The 20,767-nt window shown below is 32.7% G+C and overlaps 3 protein-coding genes across 5 annotated transcripts; 1 reads left to right on the forward strand and 2 right to left on the reverse strand.

Annotated features, from left to right (window-relative positions):
- Nucleotides 1-845: 845 nt before the first annotated feature.
- Nucleotides 846-4,150, reverse strand: LOC140046673 (uncharacterized). Its single transcript, XM_072091380.1, has 3 exons — nt 3,899-4,150; nt 2,008-2,165; nt 846-1,117 (listed from the first exon to the last, which is right to left on the reverse strand). Exons 1-3 carry the CDS (start codon nt 4,036-4,038, stop codon nt 960-962), a joined length of 456 nt encoding a protein of 151 aa, XP_071947481.1. The 5' UTR covers nt 4,039-4,150; the 3' UTR covers nt 846-959.
- A 2,010-nt stretch (nt 4,151-6,160) lies between these two features.
- LOC140056881 (ciliary microtubule inner protein 5-like) lies at nt 6,161-12,236 on the forward strand. 2 transcript variants are annotated; one of them, XM_072102408.1, is made up of 4 exons: nt 6,161-6,336; nt 7,803-7,958; nt 9,699-9,738; nt 10,587-12,236. In XM_072102408.1, exons 1-4 carry the CDS (start codon nt 6,299-6,301, stop codon nt 10,776-10,778), a joined length of 426 nt encoding a protein of 141 aa, XP_071958509.1. In that variant the 5' UTR covers nt 6,161-6,298; the 3' UTR covers nt 10,779-12,236. The 2 variants fall into 2 exon arrangements, with proteins under 2 accessions (XP_071958509.1, XP_071958501.1); XM_072102400.1 differs by lacking the exon at nt 6,161-6,336 and having other exon boundaries at nt 7,378-7,958.
- A 691-nt stretch (nt 12,237-12,927) lies between these two features.
- Nucleotides 12,928-20,450, reverse strand: LOC140056854 (V-type proton ATPase subunit H-like). Of its 2 annotated transcripts, XM_072102368.1 has the most exons (12): nt 20,198-20,450; nt 19,350-19,539; nt 18,817-18,936; nt 18,367-18,569; nt 17,812-17,919; nt 17,414-17,498; nt 16,745-16,923; nt 16,281-16,406; nt 15,838-15,939; nt 15,561-15,674; nt 15,016-15,059; nt 12,928-12,983 (listed from the first exon to the last, which is right to left on the reverse strand). In XM_072102368.1, the coding sequence occupies exons 1-11, from the start codon at nt 20,341-20,343 to the stop codon at nt 15,020-15,022; spliced, it is 1,413 nt and encodes a 470-aa protein (XP_071958469.1). In that variant the 5' UTR covers nt 20,344-20,450; the 3' UTR covers nt 12,928-12,983; nt 15,016-15,019. The 2 variants fall into 2 exon arrangements, with proteins under 2 accessions (XP_071958469.1, XP_071958460.1); XM_072102359.1 differs by lacking the exon at nt 12,928-12,983 and having other exon boundaries at nt 12,995-15,059.
- Between the last annotated feature and the right edge of the window lie 317 nt (nt 20,451-20,767).

The raw sequence follows: 20,767 nt of genomic DNA on the forward strand, positions 1-20,767 counted from the left end.
ATGTTTCCCTTTTTTAGATTTAATTGTGATTATGAAATGAAATAAACCTAAGATTGGTGTCCTTCACACCCACATAAATTAACAATACAATACTAGTCATACTTTTAAAATTTATTTAGTGAAATTTATTTTAAAAAGATAAATCTTTTAAAATCGTATACAATTTATATTTTCAGTCATTTCTTCGTTGAATCAATTTGTATTGTCGTTCTCAAGTTCATTTTAAACTACTAATTAATTAATTGTACTGAGTTTATTACTATTTATACATAAATTATATAATTCTCTGTCCAATATTGTTTTTCTAACGTCTTTTATCATCTTTTTTTCTTTGTTTTATTATCCCAAATATATTTCAGTTTTCTAATTGTTCTTTCTTTTTCACATTCCTCCATAGATAGTGTTTTAATTGGTGTGTATTTGAAATCGAATCATAATCTTCATACAGCATATTAACATTTGTTTGTCTGTGGCATGGTTACATAACACATACAACAAAAGTTACTAGTACAGTACTTCAAAATACTGTATACTAATATTATTATTCACTTTTATTTAAAATATCAAAAATCGACCAAAATTACAACTCGTGGCTAAGACTAAGAGCCAAATTGCGTGTAAAAAACATGTCATAGCAAAAATATATATAATACTACTGTAGTATATTTCCCAAAAAAATATGTGGACCTAATAATGTTAACATAGAGGGCGTTTTTAGAATTAATAAGTTCACTTCACAATCTATAATAATAAAATTAATATACAGTAGTACAAAACACACAAATACAAAGAAAATTTACTATTTATTTCAAAATAGTTTATTTCAAAAATTAAAATTAATTGCATCAAAAATTAAACATCAAATATTAAAAAAATATTTGATGCAAATAGGCCTATACATTATTTATTTAAAAGCAATAACAAAAATATTATTTCATAGATATATGTATTTCGTATTGTTATGTAACTGAAGTAATCCCCACATTATTAATATTAGCTTTTTTATCTTGTTCTAGTTTATCCTGCGTGGCAGTCTCCAATGCGGTTTGTGCTTCTGTGAAATGTGCTTCAGTTTCTAAACATTTCTTAAAGTCAGTAATTCCCAACGAAAACCTTCCTGAAAAAAATAATGTTTAAAGAGAGGTACTATAATAAATAAAATTCTGTATATTACTGGAAAAACGACAATGCTGTGGGTGGAAGTGTTGGAAAAATTGGGGATAAAATAAGCAACAAGCTAAATCAAAACGATAAAGTAAAAAAAAATCAGAAAGAAAAGAGATAGAAACAAATTGCAGAGCTTTTGGGTAAATTCTTAAGCGCAAATAAATAATATCCATGATATATAGCTTCCTTGATTCAATTTTTTTTGGTTAAAGTGTCAATAAAATGGCATATAACCACAATTTATTTTTTACTATTTTTCATAGCAAACAATATTTGTATTGCTGCTGCCGCTTCAACACTTTATTTCACACTTTATTTTATTATTCATAGCTGTAATTTGAATTCATTATATTATTTTTATTAATGTTTGTATTTATTTTGTATCTATTGCATTGTGTTATTTTACTGTTTGTTTACTATAAATATGGATCAATTGCAGAATATATTATTAGATCTTGTTTTTTATTCATCAGTTAATAAATATATTAATATAATTATTACCAATAACATGAACGTATTATATATTATAATGTTTAGTTAGGTTTTTTGAAGATTATTGCAGACCTCTTAACTTGGAAAAATGAAATATCGGAAGGTTTATGAAAGCGTGTCCAAACTATAATTGAGGCCACAATAACATTTTTGAAAAATCTATGAAAGAAAAATGGGTATATGAGGTGTGCCAACGAGCAAAAATTCAGTGCCAACTGATTATGTCATGTATTAAAAAATGCATGAATTTATTATTACGCATTTTACAGACCACAGTATATTTTCTATATTATTATTCTGATGAATAAAGTAATTAAAAAATCCTATAGTTTAAATATTATGCAATACCTAAACGATAGTGAATTTGACCTCTGTTATAATACGCAACTGCTAAGTGCTCATCATATTTGATTGCTTCCGTGTAATCGTCAACGGCTTCATCGAAATCTACGCAGAGATATCGAAGATGCCCTCTGTTGTTATACGCTAAGGCCAACACCTCGTTTCTGCCAAAGGAAAAAGAAAAGAATAAAATAAAACTAGATTTAATTCGTCACTATGACGAATTATAGGTTATATGCATTGATTTAAATAAAGATAATTGATTAATTTAAGATATTTTGATTGATTGATTTTCTCAGAATCTTTAGTTATTTATAATATGATAGGATCTTGCTAACGCAAATACAATAGCCGGTATCATAATCCGATCAAAGATCCTTCTGCGTATATAATGTCATAAACCACATTTGTGTTTTTATCTAAATTTCATTATAAATCATCTGTATAATCTATACACTAAGAAATACAATTGAACAAACAATACGGATAATAAAAAAAAATCTTATTTCGTTTCGTTTCCCAAGATGAGACTCGAACTCGGTACCTTGAATGCTAAAGACACGAGCAAAGACCACCGAGCCATACACAACTGACTAAAAGTTATGGAAAGATTCCTTCGTGTATTTAGTATGCAGTAACCACTTTGGTGCAGATAAATTATTACATACCGCAATGAATTATAATGTTTTACTATGACATCTTTAAAAATTAAAAAAAATGATGCACTGTCAAACTATATGCTTTTAACTTTAATATATGAACATCTTAAGGAAGAAAGTTAATGTTAAGTTTATTATTTTGGCCTAAGAAAATGTTATAATTTGTTTGATTGTCGAAATTAATTTTGTTAAATTTAATATGCCATTAATGATGACTTAATCAACTTTTGTTCTTCTAATTTCATAATAAATCATACATATGATACATAAACTTCAAGAAAATGAAATAAAAAATCGGTGTTCCCGAGCATTCTAACGATATATATTAATTTTAAAATTTAGCATATTTTCACCATTTTGTTAACTTACACGTGCGTAGCCTGTCACTTTTGACGTGCTCGTATAACGCTGTTTCGCGTTGAAAAGTGAATAAAATATGATGATATTATTAAAGAAAGGTTATACAACAGTAATCGGACACAAACAGTGCGCATTAACGTTTGACGCGCAGTGCGCGTGCAAAAATCTGCGCACTCATGGCAATTTTTTAAACGCTTAAAATTTCCTGAAACGTACTCTAATTTCATCGAAAATAAATTCTGACAATTTTCAACATTTTAAGCGCGCGTACGCATGCGTTATATGCGCTACGCACGTAATTGTATTGCCATATGATGAAATATGACCTGAAATTTACGAGTACCAAATTTTGTTTAAAAGTGATTCATGCTTGTGAAGATATGATTACAAACGTGATTTCGTTAAATCGCGCGTAGACCGCGTAATGTTTGATTGCGCACCATGAAAACATAACCACATCGATTCCTGGCCATAAGGAATATACTCTGAAAAATTGATTTAGTTAGATGAAACTGATATCAAGATAATGGACGGACAAATAGTGCTAAGGAAAGAATAAATAAATAAATAAATAAAGAAATAAATAAAGATTCTGACAGAATCAAGAGGTTATATGCATTAATAATTACCGTAAGTAAACTAAAAAACCGATATTTGAGCAGGGCGCTTATTCAAAAATTATTCAAATAAATACGGTTACTTAAAATAAGAATAAGACTTCCATATCAAATTAAAAAGACACTTGTTTCCATCCATTATTTTAAATTATAATAGGTATATATTAATATCATAGACTTATCACTTGGAGTGATCTAACTGATCGGCGGCCGAAACAATAATATATCAACATCACTCAGGCGGTATGATTCACTTTTTACCTGGTCTTTATCATTGTGGCTTCCTTTGAAAGTTGGCCTACAAGTATGTCGATTATTTCTGAATAAGCAACCTGTGCTTTTTTATTTTTTCCTTCTGTAGATAGAACGGTAGCATTTTTAAAAAGAGCATCTACATTCATATTGAAGAATAATCAGTTCATTTCAACATAAAACACCGAATCTTGCCTCTGTAAACTTTTAGGCCTCGGTCGCGCTTATCTGACTAGGGACTCTGACTACTAGTTGTTTTGGTGGTGGTGGTCGGTGTGAAAATTTAGCTCTGGTTCCCGACGCATTTTCGGTCATATTCTGAACTACAGAGGGCTCTCTTCCGAATTTCTCTCTCACGCAAATAATTATTTTATATTAATGAATACTTCGAGAAATAATAATTTATTAGGTCTATGAAATAATGATAATCATGACATTGAAGCGATTACTATTTATCATTATAATAATAATGATATTATTATCCGAACACAATGATGAATGATGTTGGTACAGCAGTTTAATGCGCATTAGACGACGGGTTATCATGAAGGTGCATTCGCGCGTACGTAATAATGGCGTATCATTATGAGCGCGCATCTCGTGTGATGCCGCTGATGATGGTCAAATAGATTAAACCATTTCTCAAGCAAATACTTCAAGTCGTTAGGACAACGGCACGAAAATGCACCGGTATGTTGATTCCATGTAAACAGAAAGATGGACAATTGTTAACAATAGATTCTATAATAAAGATTAACAATAGATTCTATAATAAAGATTAACAATAGATTCTATAATAAAGATTAACAAAAAAATCTAAGGTCTATTATGCATTAGCAAATAACCCTGGAACAGACTGGCAAATGTGAACGTCTTATGTTACTTCTCCGTTAGATTAATAGCGCACATTAATTCATTTCTTTGTTGGCGAGGTTGGGTCCAGACCGGCCTATGTTTTCTAATGAGATCGTGTTTGAAATTAATACTCGCGTGTAATTAATCTTCCTTGATTACTACATTTAGCTATAATCCTGGTAATATTAATACGCCAAATAGATGATCAATATTTTGTAATTATAATTTGTAAGTATACTATAATTTATTAAAGTCTAATATAGGCTGTATTTTTGTTGTGCGTGTTCGTAGTTGTTACTGCCGTGAATAATTAAAACCTTTACTTTAGATTTGAATTTATTTTATTTTGGTATTAATGTATTTAGATATTTAGAATGCTATCACTTTTTTCATAAAATTATTCGTATTGAAAGTCAACATTTTCAAGATTCAGACTGAAATAATTTACAACAAAACCCATCGTAAAAAATGAATAATAAATACTTTGACACATAGGTCTAATAATGTCAAAGAATTCATGGTGTAAATCATTTTGCGAATAAAATATTATCTTAAAATGTGTGGAATTTAAGAATGTCTTGTACAGAAATTATTGGTCTTCTCGCATATAACATTTGGTAGGCCTACAAAGGAGTTCCTATAGGCTTTATAGGCTTATATCGTGTTTTAGGAACAGCCTATATAAAGCCTAGCCTATTTACCATATTATTAACTCGACTCGACTGCGTAGAATTAATGTTATAGCCAGTTTTCTTCTCATTCTCTCAAGTGTTGTGTTTGAAGTGGAAACTTACAGTTTCGGCAGGATGGCAACTTCGGGATTTTCATACTTTGGAGGTACAAGACCAAAGTAGGTATTCATGGTGTGTTTAATTCTTAATGCAATGACAAGACGCAACGTAAGCGAGTTGACCAATGATGAGCAACAGGTCAAATAATCCATCGCTTGTGATTGGTCAAATTACTTGTGGATCCAAGTGGGATTAAGCTCGCAAGATTCACACTTGAACGCAACGCAAGGATTTAAGCGCACGCCAACTAATTTAATCAATCACGACGCGCAATGGATCGTCCGAACGCAGTGCGTGGAAACAAGCTTGAAAGGGATGATAGCTGAATTTAAGAATGAGTATAGGTTTGTATGTACCTGATGTATTATTAGTGCTGATAAATTTAAAAACGTGTTTGTCTACCCACCAAACCACACATAAACCTTTTTCCACCGTGTAATAAATGCACCTGCTATAGTATAGTGAAATCCAATAAATTCTTCGCAAATATACTCTCATGAAGAATAATTATTAATTCAAGTCATTAACCAATGAAATTAAGCCTTATGACGTATTTAGTTGGTCTCTAGTCACACTATAGATAGTTTACTGTGTTAGTATAATATCTATATGATGGTCACACTTACATCACAAACGCACGCATTCTCAGAATTATTTTGTCTGATGAAAGTACTATTTTGGATGTGGCTTATACAAATAGGGCAAAGGATTTAACGGTTTAAATCATATCGGTGGATAGCATTTACTTTTCGGTAAATTGGGGATGGACAGATACGATGATATGAGTAACGCCGAGCAAATGTAAGTATTCAGTGACATCACATCGAAACAAATTGTTCGCGCGCGTAAAATCATTGATAGACATTATTATAATGGCATACATTTCGTATATTAAAAGGGAACAAAAGCATTATGTGATGGGTCGTATTCACTTACATACTCAATACTCATTAGAAAAGGTGGGCCAATGAAATAACATCGTACGTGCACGTAAAATGATACCCCCGGATAACAAAAACATCAACGCATTTTGGTCGTACTCACCTCCATTACATTAAGAATGTTTTAAAGATCCGATTAGCAACAACACCGACCACCAAAATGTAGGAATTCAGCCATCATACCGGACCACGCGTGGCGAAGATATACATTTTTACGCGCGCGCGTACAAATATTGATAAAATAAAGGATAGCTACATGTTGGCTCAATTTAAATTAGGTTAAATTTAAGTTTAAAAAGAAGGAACAGAGGTTGAAGATGAATAAACGTGGTGTATTGAAGTACGAAATGTATGTTTTGCAGTAATTATAATCATTTTAGCACGATTATTTATAGGCCTATAACTGGGTTAAGAGAACGGTTGTCATTTTTACGTGGAATTACACATCTCCTAGGTAGATAGAACATAATGAGCATAATGACCTACGTATCTGTAAATAATTATCACGTTAAAAATTAACTTTAATGCACTAACATTTGTTCACAACTTATAGGAAAAGATATTATTTAATTAAACGCGACGATAAAATTAAAATGTCGAAAACATACGATAATGTGTTTAATATGTGCAACATTATATAAAGTTCACACGCATATTGTTTAATGTAAATAATTATGTTGAAAAATACACATCATAAAAAGAATATAGTGATAGTGCGCATGTCTGTGTATTGTTTCTTTCCTTAGCAACGATAGTGTAAACTTTACAGATCCACGGACACTTCATAGAAAAACTGATAAAAGAATCACTCATCTGTTTAGTGTCCTTTCAAAGCAAAACAATAGGGAGCGGGTCTCACCGAAATTTCAATTAGAAATTCGTGTGTATCGAATAGGCCTAATGCTTCATAATGCAGGAGGATTTTTTTTTAAAGATTGTAGACCTATTTATCATGTTATTTAAATAATATTATCGTTGACAAACAGTTCATTGGATGAGTTAATAAGTAATAATCTGGAGGGAGATAACGTGGACGATTACTTTAGGCTAATACTTTAATTATTTGTAATAATCTGCGAATGCCGAGAGTTTTAGAGAGATCAAATCGCGTGACCCCACCGGTGGAATTCACACTGAACTTGACTTACACTCGACTTGTCGTTAATAGCATTCACAGCACACCCATGGGTATAATCGCTGCTTTGTGGTAACATTTCTTCGTTGAATTTTATACACCAAAGAGCAAAACATAATGTCGAACATTCGTACTATGGACAGGGCTACGTCGGCTGGTTACCGTTTTCCTATTTCTTCTCGTGTATCTAGCGCCTATCATGGATCTTGTGTGCCCAAGGAAAGAAGTGTGTCCGCACCTCCTCAGAAGAATTACACAGACACTGAGATTGAGAAGAGTCATGTAGTTAATCAGGATAAAATCTGGAGGGAAACAGTGGGACGAGAACAAAACGCAGTTAAAAAATGGTAAGTCTATTCTGAACGTTTTTGTCATTTTTTGTAAATTATCTAAATGTTGGAACTATAGTCGTAACTGCTGATGAATTAGCGGATAATTTACCTCAAAATATCGATAAATATTTGTGGAATGTAAGTTGTAATAGGTTGACTGAACATACATAACAAGTGGTATCATCCTATACAATTTGTATATTTAACCACCTGATTCCCCGTACTGTATCTTAATTTTGCACCTGAATTTGGTTCAGTATCTTTATTTACAGGTTCGTCACACGTCACAACTGTATTATAGGTTATGTTAAAACTAAGGCAAAAATAATGACACATCATAAATACAGGTGATAGAGTATCAACTTCATAAGATACCAACCAACACTATACTTTAGCACAGTACGGAAAATTCAATTCATTCAGTTTTGTATCAGTATCGATATGATCCTTAATATGATTACCTCAATGCCTTGATATATCACAAATCCCGAGTCGATACATACATTCAGTTTACTAATAATAAACTATATTGGGTTAAAATTTAACTTTTTCCCTGACTTGTAGTTATGGTTACTGTTCTAATAAAACCGTAGACCTATTATCCCGTTAACCCACATAGGATTATAATTGACACACTGACAAATCAGCATGTGGTGGAATATATAGTTCAAAATATTAAAACCACTTCCTTCAATTAAGTATTATTATTTCCTCCATAACGTATGAACTATTACCGGTGGTTTTATATCAAATACATTTATATGATTATAATATTTTTAGTCATTTTTCGATAGAAAAAATCCTTATTGTGAGTGTTGGTGGCACACACATCAGTGTAAAATCAGAAGAGGATATACTCTCTACAATATACAAAATAATGTTTTTAAGTGTTTCAAAGGCATAAAATATGGTACCCATTGACAAACACTGTGTAGGTTACGTTTTACCAAAACAAGGGCCTAAAGCTCTGTCTACGCTATCAAACTAGTTTGACAGCGATGTGATGTGCCCCAATATGGTGGTGATATGCCTAAATATGGTAGTGATATGACATCATCATGTCCATATATGGGCACCCAGAACAATGGCCTTCCGTACTATATTTATGGTACATTTGGCGTTGGTATACAGCAGGGAAGCGGGACCATTTTATTTTTTAAGTAGAAGATGACAATTCTTTGCACAATGATGTAATAATGTTAAAAGACCTTTAGATTTGATTCTCCTTTGTTGACATGACAACCACCACTTCATTATGGATTTACCAATAACTTTAAATCCCAGCATCTTGCAACATTTTTGGTAGATGACTCAATGAAGAAATGTCATTAAAATAATTTATCCGAGAAGAAAATGAGTTAATAAATTCCTTTCCAATGCCTTTCTAGAGGTGTTTTTAAAACATCATTATTGGACGAATATTTTCAGTTTGTAATAAGACAGATGCATAATTGACCATTCAAGTTTTACGGTCGCCTATTTCTCCTTAGATCGACGCAATTTTTGTCATTATTTCCTGACTGAATGTAGATCATTATTTTTAATGGCGTTTAGTACATTATTTTATTCTAAAACATAGTTTTAAAGTATCATTAATTCTATGCATTTAGAGTCATGTTTTTCTAGAGTTTCTTGCATGCTCAGACTAGACATTTCAGAAACGGTAAATTATCACATCCAATAATTACACTGATATATCTGTATTTTTTATAAAATGAACTAAACCAATTTACTTTTTTTTCTTCAAATCCATAGGGAGCAAGGATGGGGTTTCCTTAAAGATTACGATCAAAAGGTAAGGTTAACCAAAACAAGAAAACGGTATAAATATATATTTCAATTCAATTCAATTCAAGTACACATATATAATCGAAGTGGTCTTTAACTAGAGGAGAATATCCAGTTAAAAAAAAGACAAATTTAAATAAAACATCAACAAGATAGAACTGTGCATGACACGGTATTCATTTGAGAGACTATGGTAGGCCTAATTAAAAATAATATAAAAAAATTTCTTCCTGTTACGAGAATAAAACTCCACTATTAAATAACAGACAATTGTTAAATAAAGGTATTAGCACAGCGTCGTCAAGAGGGGTAAAGTTCAACCCGAATACAAACGCGATATAAATATCGATTTTTTCTTAATGCGTTTATCATGTTATCTTCATAGCCACTTCATATCAAAGTCCTTAATCCTAACAATATCATTAATATGTATTTTAGGTGCATATGATCGACCAACGTGATGTTGAAGAACTCCTAATAAGGAGTTATGACAAACATGAGAGTCAAACGTAGTTCTAATTATTACACAGCCTTGAATATGTAAAACACAACATGGCATCGAACTTGTTTAAATCCGGTGTATACTAAAAATCTCTATAGGGGTAATAGACTTTAATTCAAAGAAATTAATTTAAACTTCCGACACTTACAAAAATGAAACGAATTCGACGATTGGAACTGTTTGATTTAACCACGAAAACATTTCAAACGTAGAGCAAAGACGCTGATCGGCGTCGACTTTATTGAAAGCATGACGTAACAACTATATTTAGAATTTCTAACCGGTGATTGGCAAGAATAACACGACGATGAGTTTAGTTTAAACAATTTCATTTTAATATTTAAATTTTATAGGGTAATATCAAAGAGAAGCCGAAACCGCCGAAGAATCGGACCGTTTTTGCCGACTCGTTACCGAATACAGGAGCACAGACGATTGGTCATTTACAAAAGACTGGACAATCAAATTCAATGGTCATGCTGCAAAATAAATTTAGTCAAACACATCGACGGAAACGTGCTAAAGATTTGTTATGTTACGACTGAATGTGTTATGTACGCTTTTAACTGACAATCATTGAACTTAGATGAGTAGGCACGTATGTAGCCTAAGACTTATGATGTCTTCACTGCAAGACACGATGACTCCGGTGGAAGTTGGACAACAAATGCATCTCGTCGCCTGACACGTCAGAGTAGGCCCACATAAACTCTTGGTTGCTACTGATTTCGATAATATTATTATCTTGTACAAAGTGTAAGATCATCTACCACATTCACAGATCTTTGTCTTAAAATGAATTTGTGATAATATAAATCATTTTTATCAAGAGGATATCAAAAACAAGAATATCTCAGATCACGGAGAGAATGGAAACGAAACAACAAGCTCACCAGAAATACTAAAGTCTAGGCCCTGTCTTAAAAATAGGAATTCTACGACTTACGAGAGAACCTCATTAAAATGATATGAAAGATTCCTAAAAACCGACGGATTCCTGAAAATCTAATTCCCCACTGGTGTGTTTCAATTGACAACTGTCCGACGTTATATAAATAATATTGGATTTCTTTGTAGCTTAACTATAGAAACCATTTTGAAAATATACTGTGTGTGTGTGTGATCATTATGTATATCTTAGGCCCTATCATCAAATGCTAATTTAAATGTTATATATAATTTAAATTGAAAACAGAAATACATTTGACGTAAGCAATTTAGTAAGTTAAAACAATTGTTAGTCGTAATAGCGTCCCATTGTCTACATGACGTAAGAGCATAGGTGTTACATTACGTTTGAGGGATTGCGACATTTACATTTTTGTATTCTTTAGTGAATGCCATACAATTCAAATATTATAATTATAAGATTATTGCTCGTTTAATGCGTTGCCATGATTATAATCTCAATAGTCTATCATTTGGAGGAGAGGAAGATATTGTATCTGATTTCCGACAAGCAGGTGTGATGGTTTTAACTTAGCTTGCCTGATCGCTAGATTTAATCAGTATCACTCAATGGCTATGGCCACTATTATTAATAATCAAAGTGGCTATACATGTTATACATAATGTTACGTAGGCCTATGGCGCGCCACATTAAAAAACAACGTGATTCCCACAGTGGATGCAATGCACGTAACGTAGGCCCACACACAACGCAAGTAACCAACAAGCGCCAGAATATCCAATGTCGCCTGTGATTGGTCAATTACTTGCATTGCGTATGTACTACGTCTTTGCGTTGCATCCCAGTGAGAACCAAAGCGTTTTAGTTTGTTGGGAGTTTATAAATACCAGCGCCCATTGAGGATTGGTAGGCCATATTATTGACAAAATAGAAATACAGTTTGATGCGATAGTTTGATTGGCCTAATGTGAAACACACAGACCGAAAGTACCAGACACAGGCCTAAATATAGTTGGTATACTAGAACTAGTTGTAAATAGTGTACACAAAATGTAATGTAAAGATGTTGATTCAAGTTCAAACTTATTATTGATATTTGCTATCTTCATTTATGGATTTAAATTCACGCATCTATCGAATTACAAAAGGCGTACATACTCTTGGACAGAATAACGAATGTCCCAAACGGCGCCCCGTGCGCATAGCTCTATAACTTTGAAAATTGACACGAACGTAATATAATTCAAAGATGTTGATTAAAGTTTAGACTTATTGATATTGGCTATTTTGATTGATGGATTTAAGTTTACGCATCATCAATTTACAAAAGGCGCACTCTCGACACACTTTTTTTGTACAGAATACCGAATGTTCCAAACCGCGCCCCGTATGTAACTTACATAATTGACCCATAATCCTTTAGGAGTGCAGATGTTTGATTTATGAGTGTCTGTGTTTGCATTTTGTTAAAAGTGGAAACATTCCTGGCGGCAGAGGTCGCGTTTAATCCAATTTATTTTGCTAATAATAATCAAACATGCATCTAATTACATAATTGGTTGTAATTTCAACCAATAATACAATACTCAGGTGTTTTTTCTCTTATTCTTTGGATAAAATCTAGTTTTTATGGACAGTTTGGCTCACCTAATAAAACACGAGAAATTGATTTAGCAGCTTCGAAGTTTGGGACGCAGCCAACGCACTAATATTATAATGTAAGTGGAGTGAGTTAGAGGAAGAATGCACTTGAACTATGTGGGCCATGCTGTATACGAAGCCGTCGACTTGTGGTCTTTTCCGGAAGACGTCATTACTAACACAATGCGAGCAGCTGGATCTGAATAAAACATTAAAATTAACATATTGTACTCACCAATTTATTCACCAATAATTCGTAAATCTACCAATATCGATTTTCGATAATATATTTATATATCCGATGACTTATATACAAAATATCACTGATTGATACATTAACAATTTATTTATCTATTACATATACATATCAATAAACATTTATGCAAATTATTTTTAACCTAATAAACGTAGATGTCATTTGGGTAACGCTATGTATGAGCTTTGGCAATATTGTGAAGATTTAAATATTTTGATGCAGGAAAGGGCATGAATCTAGCCAATGTTTTTGTTTTATTTTGCCAATATGTTCGTACAGTAGTAGATAAAATTATCTAAATGAGACAGACTGTACTGTAATCCAAAACAATTTTAAATTGAAATTGTTTATGGCATGCCGATCTATGATATATATATATATATATAAATCTAAAGGCAAATTACTGAAAAAAATGACAATGCTGTGGGTATCAGCATATATATATATATATATACCGGTATATAAACAAATCAGGCACAGAACATTAATTCTAAACCGCCCGGTGATATGCTGAAATTTAATTAATTAATTTGAAACGATAAAGATGAGGAAATCTGTGAGAATGAGAAAAAGTCGCCCCAACCGAGACTCGAACTCGGACCGCCTGCTTGATATGCAGATGTCCTAACCATTAGACCAAAAATAAAACCGGTTAACAATAAAATACAGATAAAATATATATATATATATGAAGTAACCAAGTTTTCTGCTGTTATTTTATTTATTTATTTATGCTCTACCTTGGTATTGAGCACTCTATCCTAACGGTCTGATAATTTCAACCTGAATATATATATATGTATATATATTTTATCTGTATTTTATTGTTAACCGTTTTTGATGTTGTATTGTTTTATGTTTCAAACCTGTTAGTGGCGGTATTTATCACTGTTGGTTTTGACTGAATAAAATAAAAATATACATAATCCAGGCAGTGGTAATTTATGAATCAAGTTAAAATGATAGTAATTGTTTTATTTTTTATTAATTATGAACGTTATAATTTGTTGTTCTCGGTTTATATATTTTTTAAAATAAGTGTAACATCCAATTTCATCGTCATATTAAAATGATTTGTTCTAGATTAAATAAATCCAATAGTGTAATCCATTCATTAGGTTAGTATTTCATTGTCTTTAGAGATATTTGTTGATTTAAATCGTGTCCCATTATAATAAACCTATTTTTAATAAATTACCACTTAAAATTACTTAAACTTCACATACAATAACTAAAAAATCCCTAAATATAAATTTATATATAATTATATAGTATATAATACTATGATTCTCAACTGGAATAAAATTGCATTATTATCTAAAATAATAATTTAGTAAATCCTAAATTAGCAATAAAGATAAATAGGGGGTTGGGAAGATAAATGAGGGGGTTGGGAAGATAAATGAGGTGTGGGGGTTGTTGTTTTCTTTCCTACTGGCCAGCGAAACTACCTCCAACTCCAACTAATGCTTGGTTCCCACTAGAGATGCAACGCAAGGATGCAACGCAAGTGATTTGACCAATCGCAAGCGATGGATTATTTAGACTTTCAATTGCCATTGGTCAAATCATTAGGCAACCATGCACTGCAGAACATAAATAACTCTTGTGATGATTCCGCCTTAAAGTGTCCTCTGAATATAGTTTAAAGCCATAGTGTTAAAATAATGACTGTCGCATGTTGTCTCAGGAACGTGTCCCTTAATAGAGGCTAGGGCCATTGCCTTATGTTTGTTTTACAGGAACGTTTCCCTTGAATAGACAGTATACCATTACAAATAGATGTGACAATTGACAACAGAGATATTAATTATAAGCTTGGGTATAATATGTGCAATAGTGTAGTTGCCTGCATAAGGACATATATACAAAATACATATACAGGATTTCAATGTCTGCAATACACCTCTGAAATATTCAACCTTGATATGTTAGTTTTCATTTTAGATTTGAAAGAGTTTACAAAGTTACCAACATTATTATGAAGTGCCCTGTTGTAGTTGTTTGCCTAGATATTCCCTGAAAGAAAAAAACAGAGGATACAAATTCCAGTAAATATACATAAAATTCAATTCATGCACACAAATACAACACAAAAAATTCATGTAGTAGCAGAGTTGAAGTTGATTCCCTACTATTTTTCGAAGAGTGTAGTATGCGTTCTTTACATCCACATGAGTCATGTTGCGCAGGTTATACAACTCAATATAGTGTGCTATTGTTTATACACTTTCACCTCCAACACATGGGAGCACAATGGGATTCGAACCAGGTTCTTTTTCAACATTACAGTTGCCTATCTGTGCCATACTATTATTAAAGTATTCTTTATATTCTACAAGTGACATATAACAGACATCAAAGAGTTTGATTTTGAATTGATGTGTTGTCGCGGGAACCTAGGAACCATCACCATGTGTCAATGTATTGAGCAGGTAAATGTGTCCTAATATCGACATATGCGCACAGTGACACACGTTGGTTGTCAGTCGTCGCAAATCAAAGCAGCCTACTACTTACCAGTTATGCACCATTAGTTTCTGTACAGCCAACAGCGCCTCGTATCGTACATTTGGATCCTCATGTACCATATACTGCATTACAAGGTGTTTTCCACCGAGTTGCTCAATTATGCTAAAAATAAAATAATATTTTATAATATATTTTTATTACAAATTAATGTTATGAGTAGTTTTAATTTAGTTTTAATAAGCTAAGACTAAAACTAGAACAATTACATGAGCAGGAAAGAATTTAAACTACCAAGTTTATATGAATATTTTAAATAAATGCTTACTTTTTTCCTCGTGGATAATGGCGGACATATTCCCCAAGATCGTGAGCAGCGACAGCCAGTATCAGTGGATCCTTGGACGTCTCAAGAAGTTTTGTAAGAATCCTACAATTGTGATAATAATAGTTAGTGTCTTGCAAACGTACTTGCTTTCCAATCCCAAGGTCCAGGGTTCAATCCCGACCTAGTGCCAGGGTTGTAACTCACTCTCTTTCTATTCCACTCTCAAATAAGACTTAGTTTAAAAGGATGATAAATTATAAAACAGTTTATCCATCCTGTAATTGGCGGGTTACCCTTTGTTGAATGTGTATGGCATAAAAAAAAATATATATCAAAGGTGCTATAGAAATTCAAGTCGTTAATAAAAATTTGATTAAACATCAGAGGGTCACCAGGCCACAAGTTGACTAACAAAATAAATACTTTTAGCTGTTTACACTTACTTTAACAATTCATAGTTCTTTTCGTTTAGTCTCATAGAATTCTCTCTCCAGAACTTCTCACTTTTGTGTACAGGGCTCCACTCAAGGCGACCAGATTTGATCTCCGACGAATATTCATCAAATGAGCTGTTGAAACAAAAATAATTTTGCCTAATAAATCAGTTTCTGGGAAAATATTGAAAGAAAAATTAACTGAACAGCAAGTGGTAAATAAAATTTTTATCTAAATTTTGTAAATTTTCCTCTTTGACGAAATAAATCAGGGGCGTAACCAGCATGAGACAGAGGAGGCGCTCGCCTCATCAGAAATTTTCAGTTTTCACCACACACCTCATATCCCTCAGCACAGCTCGTCGTTATTTTATAATAATTATATTTAAAGCATCTTTGCCTCGTCTGTTTTTAACCTCTCGCTACGGCCTTGTAACTTGAACTCAAAGCTTTGAGTGAAGTATGGCACTCACCTCAAGTCTTGTACACTCATCTGCAGAGTCTTAATGAGAAACTCAATGTCTTCTGTCACATCTTCATCTTCAATCTTTTGTCCTTCCAGAACGTCTAACTGTTTTAGCACCTTACACTGTATCATAGCTAATGCATTGTCTGCCTTTATTTCTTTTTCAGTTGGATTTTCAGTAAGATTCTGTATTAAAGCACACATTGTTACTTTGTTTGTAAGTTGTAATTCATTTGGAAAATGTTCCCCCGTGCTGCAGACCAATAACCTAACTATCTGGAGAATTTATTAAAATATGGCTAATCAATAGATTGGTGCAATAGACATTTTAAAAAATACATTAAACTACAGAGGGAGCTATTTTGAATCTTTGCCCTTGGTATCCCCAGAAAAAAATGGGTTTCCAAGTTTTGCCTTTAGCTAACAAACTAGGGCCTAGTAGTAGAGTTGTTTACTAGTAGTAGAGCCTAATTAATACATTTATACATTAGCAAGAGGCAGGAAATATCACAAAATTCCTCTTATTATGAGGAGAATATAGAGATGTCTATGTACTAGGCCCAGGCCTAAGAAATCTTGATGAACAGATAATTATTGTTATGTTCTGTGTTTTGGCAACACCTTTTAGGCCTTATTCAATCAGTAAAAAAGTAAATTACACAAATAAGGTACTTACTCTAAAGACAGCAAGTATAATACGACTAACTTTCTCCTTTGTCGTCTCTGTTAAGATGTCAGCAAGAACTGGCACAACATTATGTCTGGAAAAATGCAAAATAGAGTATCTGATAAGGCTGACAAAAATAGTTACATTGCCTAAACATTGGATTTTTTTTTGCCTTGAAAAAAATAGATAGTGCTATAATTCATGCATGTCATTTCTATAAAAAAAAAATTCCTAGATTTTATTGAATTTTTTGTCGGTTGGGCTTGGCCAACTTAAACAATTTTTAGGCTTGATAAATTTCCCTCCCTCATCACAATCATAGTAAATCCTCTCCTCAGGCCTCCCACTGACATTACCACTGTTAATTGAATGTAGGCCTAAGTTGAGTTAACAAGATTGCAACTTACTTGTTGATATGAGCACATAGTTCTGGATTGAATGACAACATCCATATACAAAATGTCAGCTGATATTGTATCTGAAAGCTCACCTTACCAGAAAGAACATTTAGAAGCCTGCAAAAGAAACATTTTGTTTAAGCCTGTTTTCAACTTGGAGAATTTGTTCTTCTTCCCTTTCAAGAATGAAAAGCTGCAATTTTCATATTGATTCATGCGTCTGCTTAGAACAATATGGTAAAGCACATTTGTGACTTTTTACCACTCAAAATTGAATAGGCAGATGTTTTCTCCAACCTCTGGCGAAATAAGTTCACATTCACTTATACAAGAACTTACAAATTTGTTCTCAAACTTCAAAACAATTTAAAAATATGGTCCAACACACACAAAAATACCTTAAACATATGTAACTCAGCATTCACACAAGAAGGTTGTACCATTGGTAGCACATAGTTTAATGACTTAGTAGTCATCACGTTTTGTACGACTCTGCAAGAACCTTGTAAAGTCAGACGCCGATATAAATTTCTTTAAAAACGTTTTACCAATTTTCATACTTACGTGACAAGGCCGTCATTTTCCATAAACGCCATTCGGTATTCGTTGTGTTTCAACATCTGTTGGAGACACAACGCCGTCGTCTGCATGTATTCGTTTCCCGAGAACGTCAACTGAGATCGTATCCAACTCAAGTAAAACTTTAAATCATTGCCACTCATTCTTTCACGTGTACAACATGCTAACTTTGTTATAACTCTTGATGCCTTAAAAAGGGACAGTTTATGTCGAATTTTCAATTTAAAAAAAAAAAAAATTTAATTTTAATAAATAAACATTTTATACAAGTATGCTGGTAATACTGTACATATAAAACTCATTTGCATACAGGTGGTACAGTATGCTAAATAAAATAAATATAATAGAATAAATACTGTTTATTTTGTAATAAAAATCTAGCAATATCCTATGTTTTTTAACATTTCTTTTTTCAATAACTAAATAAGTTAATACCTGATTAATTGTGAACTTATCCTCTCTATTCAACATATTGAGAAACTGAGACCATGCTGTGGTTTTTCCTTTTGACTTTTTAGCATTTTCAAAAAATATGCTGGCTCGTTCTGGTTTTTCCTGTCAAAATTAAATGTATTCATGAAAAATCTGATTACGGTTTAACTACTGTATGTACAGTTACTAGAGGTCCCAACTTAGAAGTTTATAGTATTGGGAGAGTTTATGAAAGCATACTCAATTAAGAGAGGGCGCTATAAAATTGACTATAGCAGGTGCTATTAAACACAATATTAGGTGCCTTGAATTTATAGTATATGTTACACACTTTCAGGACATTTTGTGTTGGGTTAGTAGTAGCCAAAAAAATTTTTGTTTTTTTCCATATTAAAAATAATCGGGAGAAATGTCTTCTTCTAAATATCAGGACCCTACCATGAATATTAAATTAATGTCTTGAAGACCTAACACAATGCATGCTGGGAAGAAAGGTAAAGGTCAGATTTTGGATAAAAAAATGTGGTGAGACCTACCTTAAGCAGGTCGTCAATAAGCGTGAGGAGATACCGCACAGTATGTTCTCTTGCAATGTGATTGATTAGACTTAGGAATATTTTGGCACAAGCGGCACCTCTGTGTTTTATCATTTCATCTCGCCGTTCACTTGATTGGTTGTTGTATTGAACTATGAACTCAAATTCCTCTTGCGTAATCATTTGGCTCCTTCAAAATAATAAAATAATTTAATATTAGATTTAAACTTTATTATCCTCACTCAATAGGGACTGGCCTTATCAATTGTACATAATATAAGAGTAAGACAAATACGAAATATAAAATGTATAGCCTAGCCCTAAATATTATTATTAAATAAAAAAATAAACTAAATTAAATAAACATTTACAGAATGGCAAATAATAATATAATAATAATATGAAACAAATAGCGGCGCTTATCTAGTAGTAGGGCAGCCTAGACTCTATTAGGCTAGTAGGACCGGTAGGCTACTTAATATTTTTGTGAATATGATGTTTTAAGTGACTCTAGGCCTAGCTAGGTACGGTATAGACTAGTATAGGCCTACCATTATTATTATAATTTATATGGTATTACTATATACATTAACCATGGAGGTATTATACCTCCATGCAATAACTAGGGCCTAGGCCTAGGCTAGGTTTAGGGCCTCTATCTCTATCTAGGCCTAGGTTAGCTAAAGAGGCTAAACTTTATATAAACATAGTAGTTAAATAGACCTAGTTCTGCCACCCAGCTATCCAAGCTAGGGGCTTTGGGGAAGCATATTTAGCCTTCTAGAGCTAGGCCTAGGCCACCTTGGCATTTCTAGAGAGTAACAACGGGAAGAAACGCAACAACTCACTGTACGTATGACTGCCAGTTAACCCTATTTTGCCTGACCTCGTTTGCCTCCTGATCAAACTTATTAGTTGGAGGTAAACCATAGGTTGCATTTCCAATTTCAGAATTGTCCTCTCTGTTATCTTCTAGAATTTGAGAATACGACATTTTGCTGATATGAACGATCTAAGAACTATGATTATGACAAATTTTAGTTAGGCTAGGCCACCTTACGCCTCTTTTTCCATCAAAGTTTTTCTCTCGTGACTGACTGCTGCCCTCTATACAAAAGTATTAATATTCGATCCTATTTATTTTCACGCTGCTGCTTTAGCCAGCAGCTATGTCCCGAGAGGACTACTCATTCAGAAGCTGAAAGCAAGCAGCAGTTATAGTACTAGAGGGCGACGTTTTTGTTTTTTTGTAAACTAGGACACGTCATGCTAAAATTTCAAATCCCAAAGCAAAGCTGTCAGATAATCATTGAATTATTATCAAAACAGTCCATTAAAGTTTTTGTTTGTAATAGAATACTTCACACTTGAACTATCTAGGCTTGATAAAGTGACCACCAGACTTGAACTTAGCAATA

Source organism: Antedon mediterranea, chromosome 1 (genome assembly GCF_964355755.1).
Source record: "Antedon mediterranea chromosome 1, ecAntMedi1.1, whole genome shotgun sequence".
NCBI classification, from domain to species: Eukaryota; Metazoa; Echinodermata; class Crinoidea; order Comatulida; family Antedonidae; genus Antedon; species Antedon mediterranea.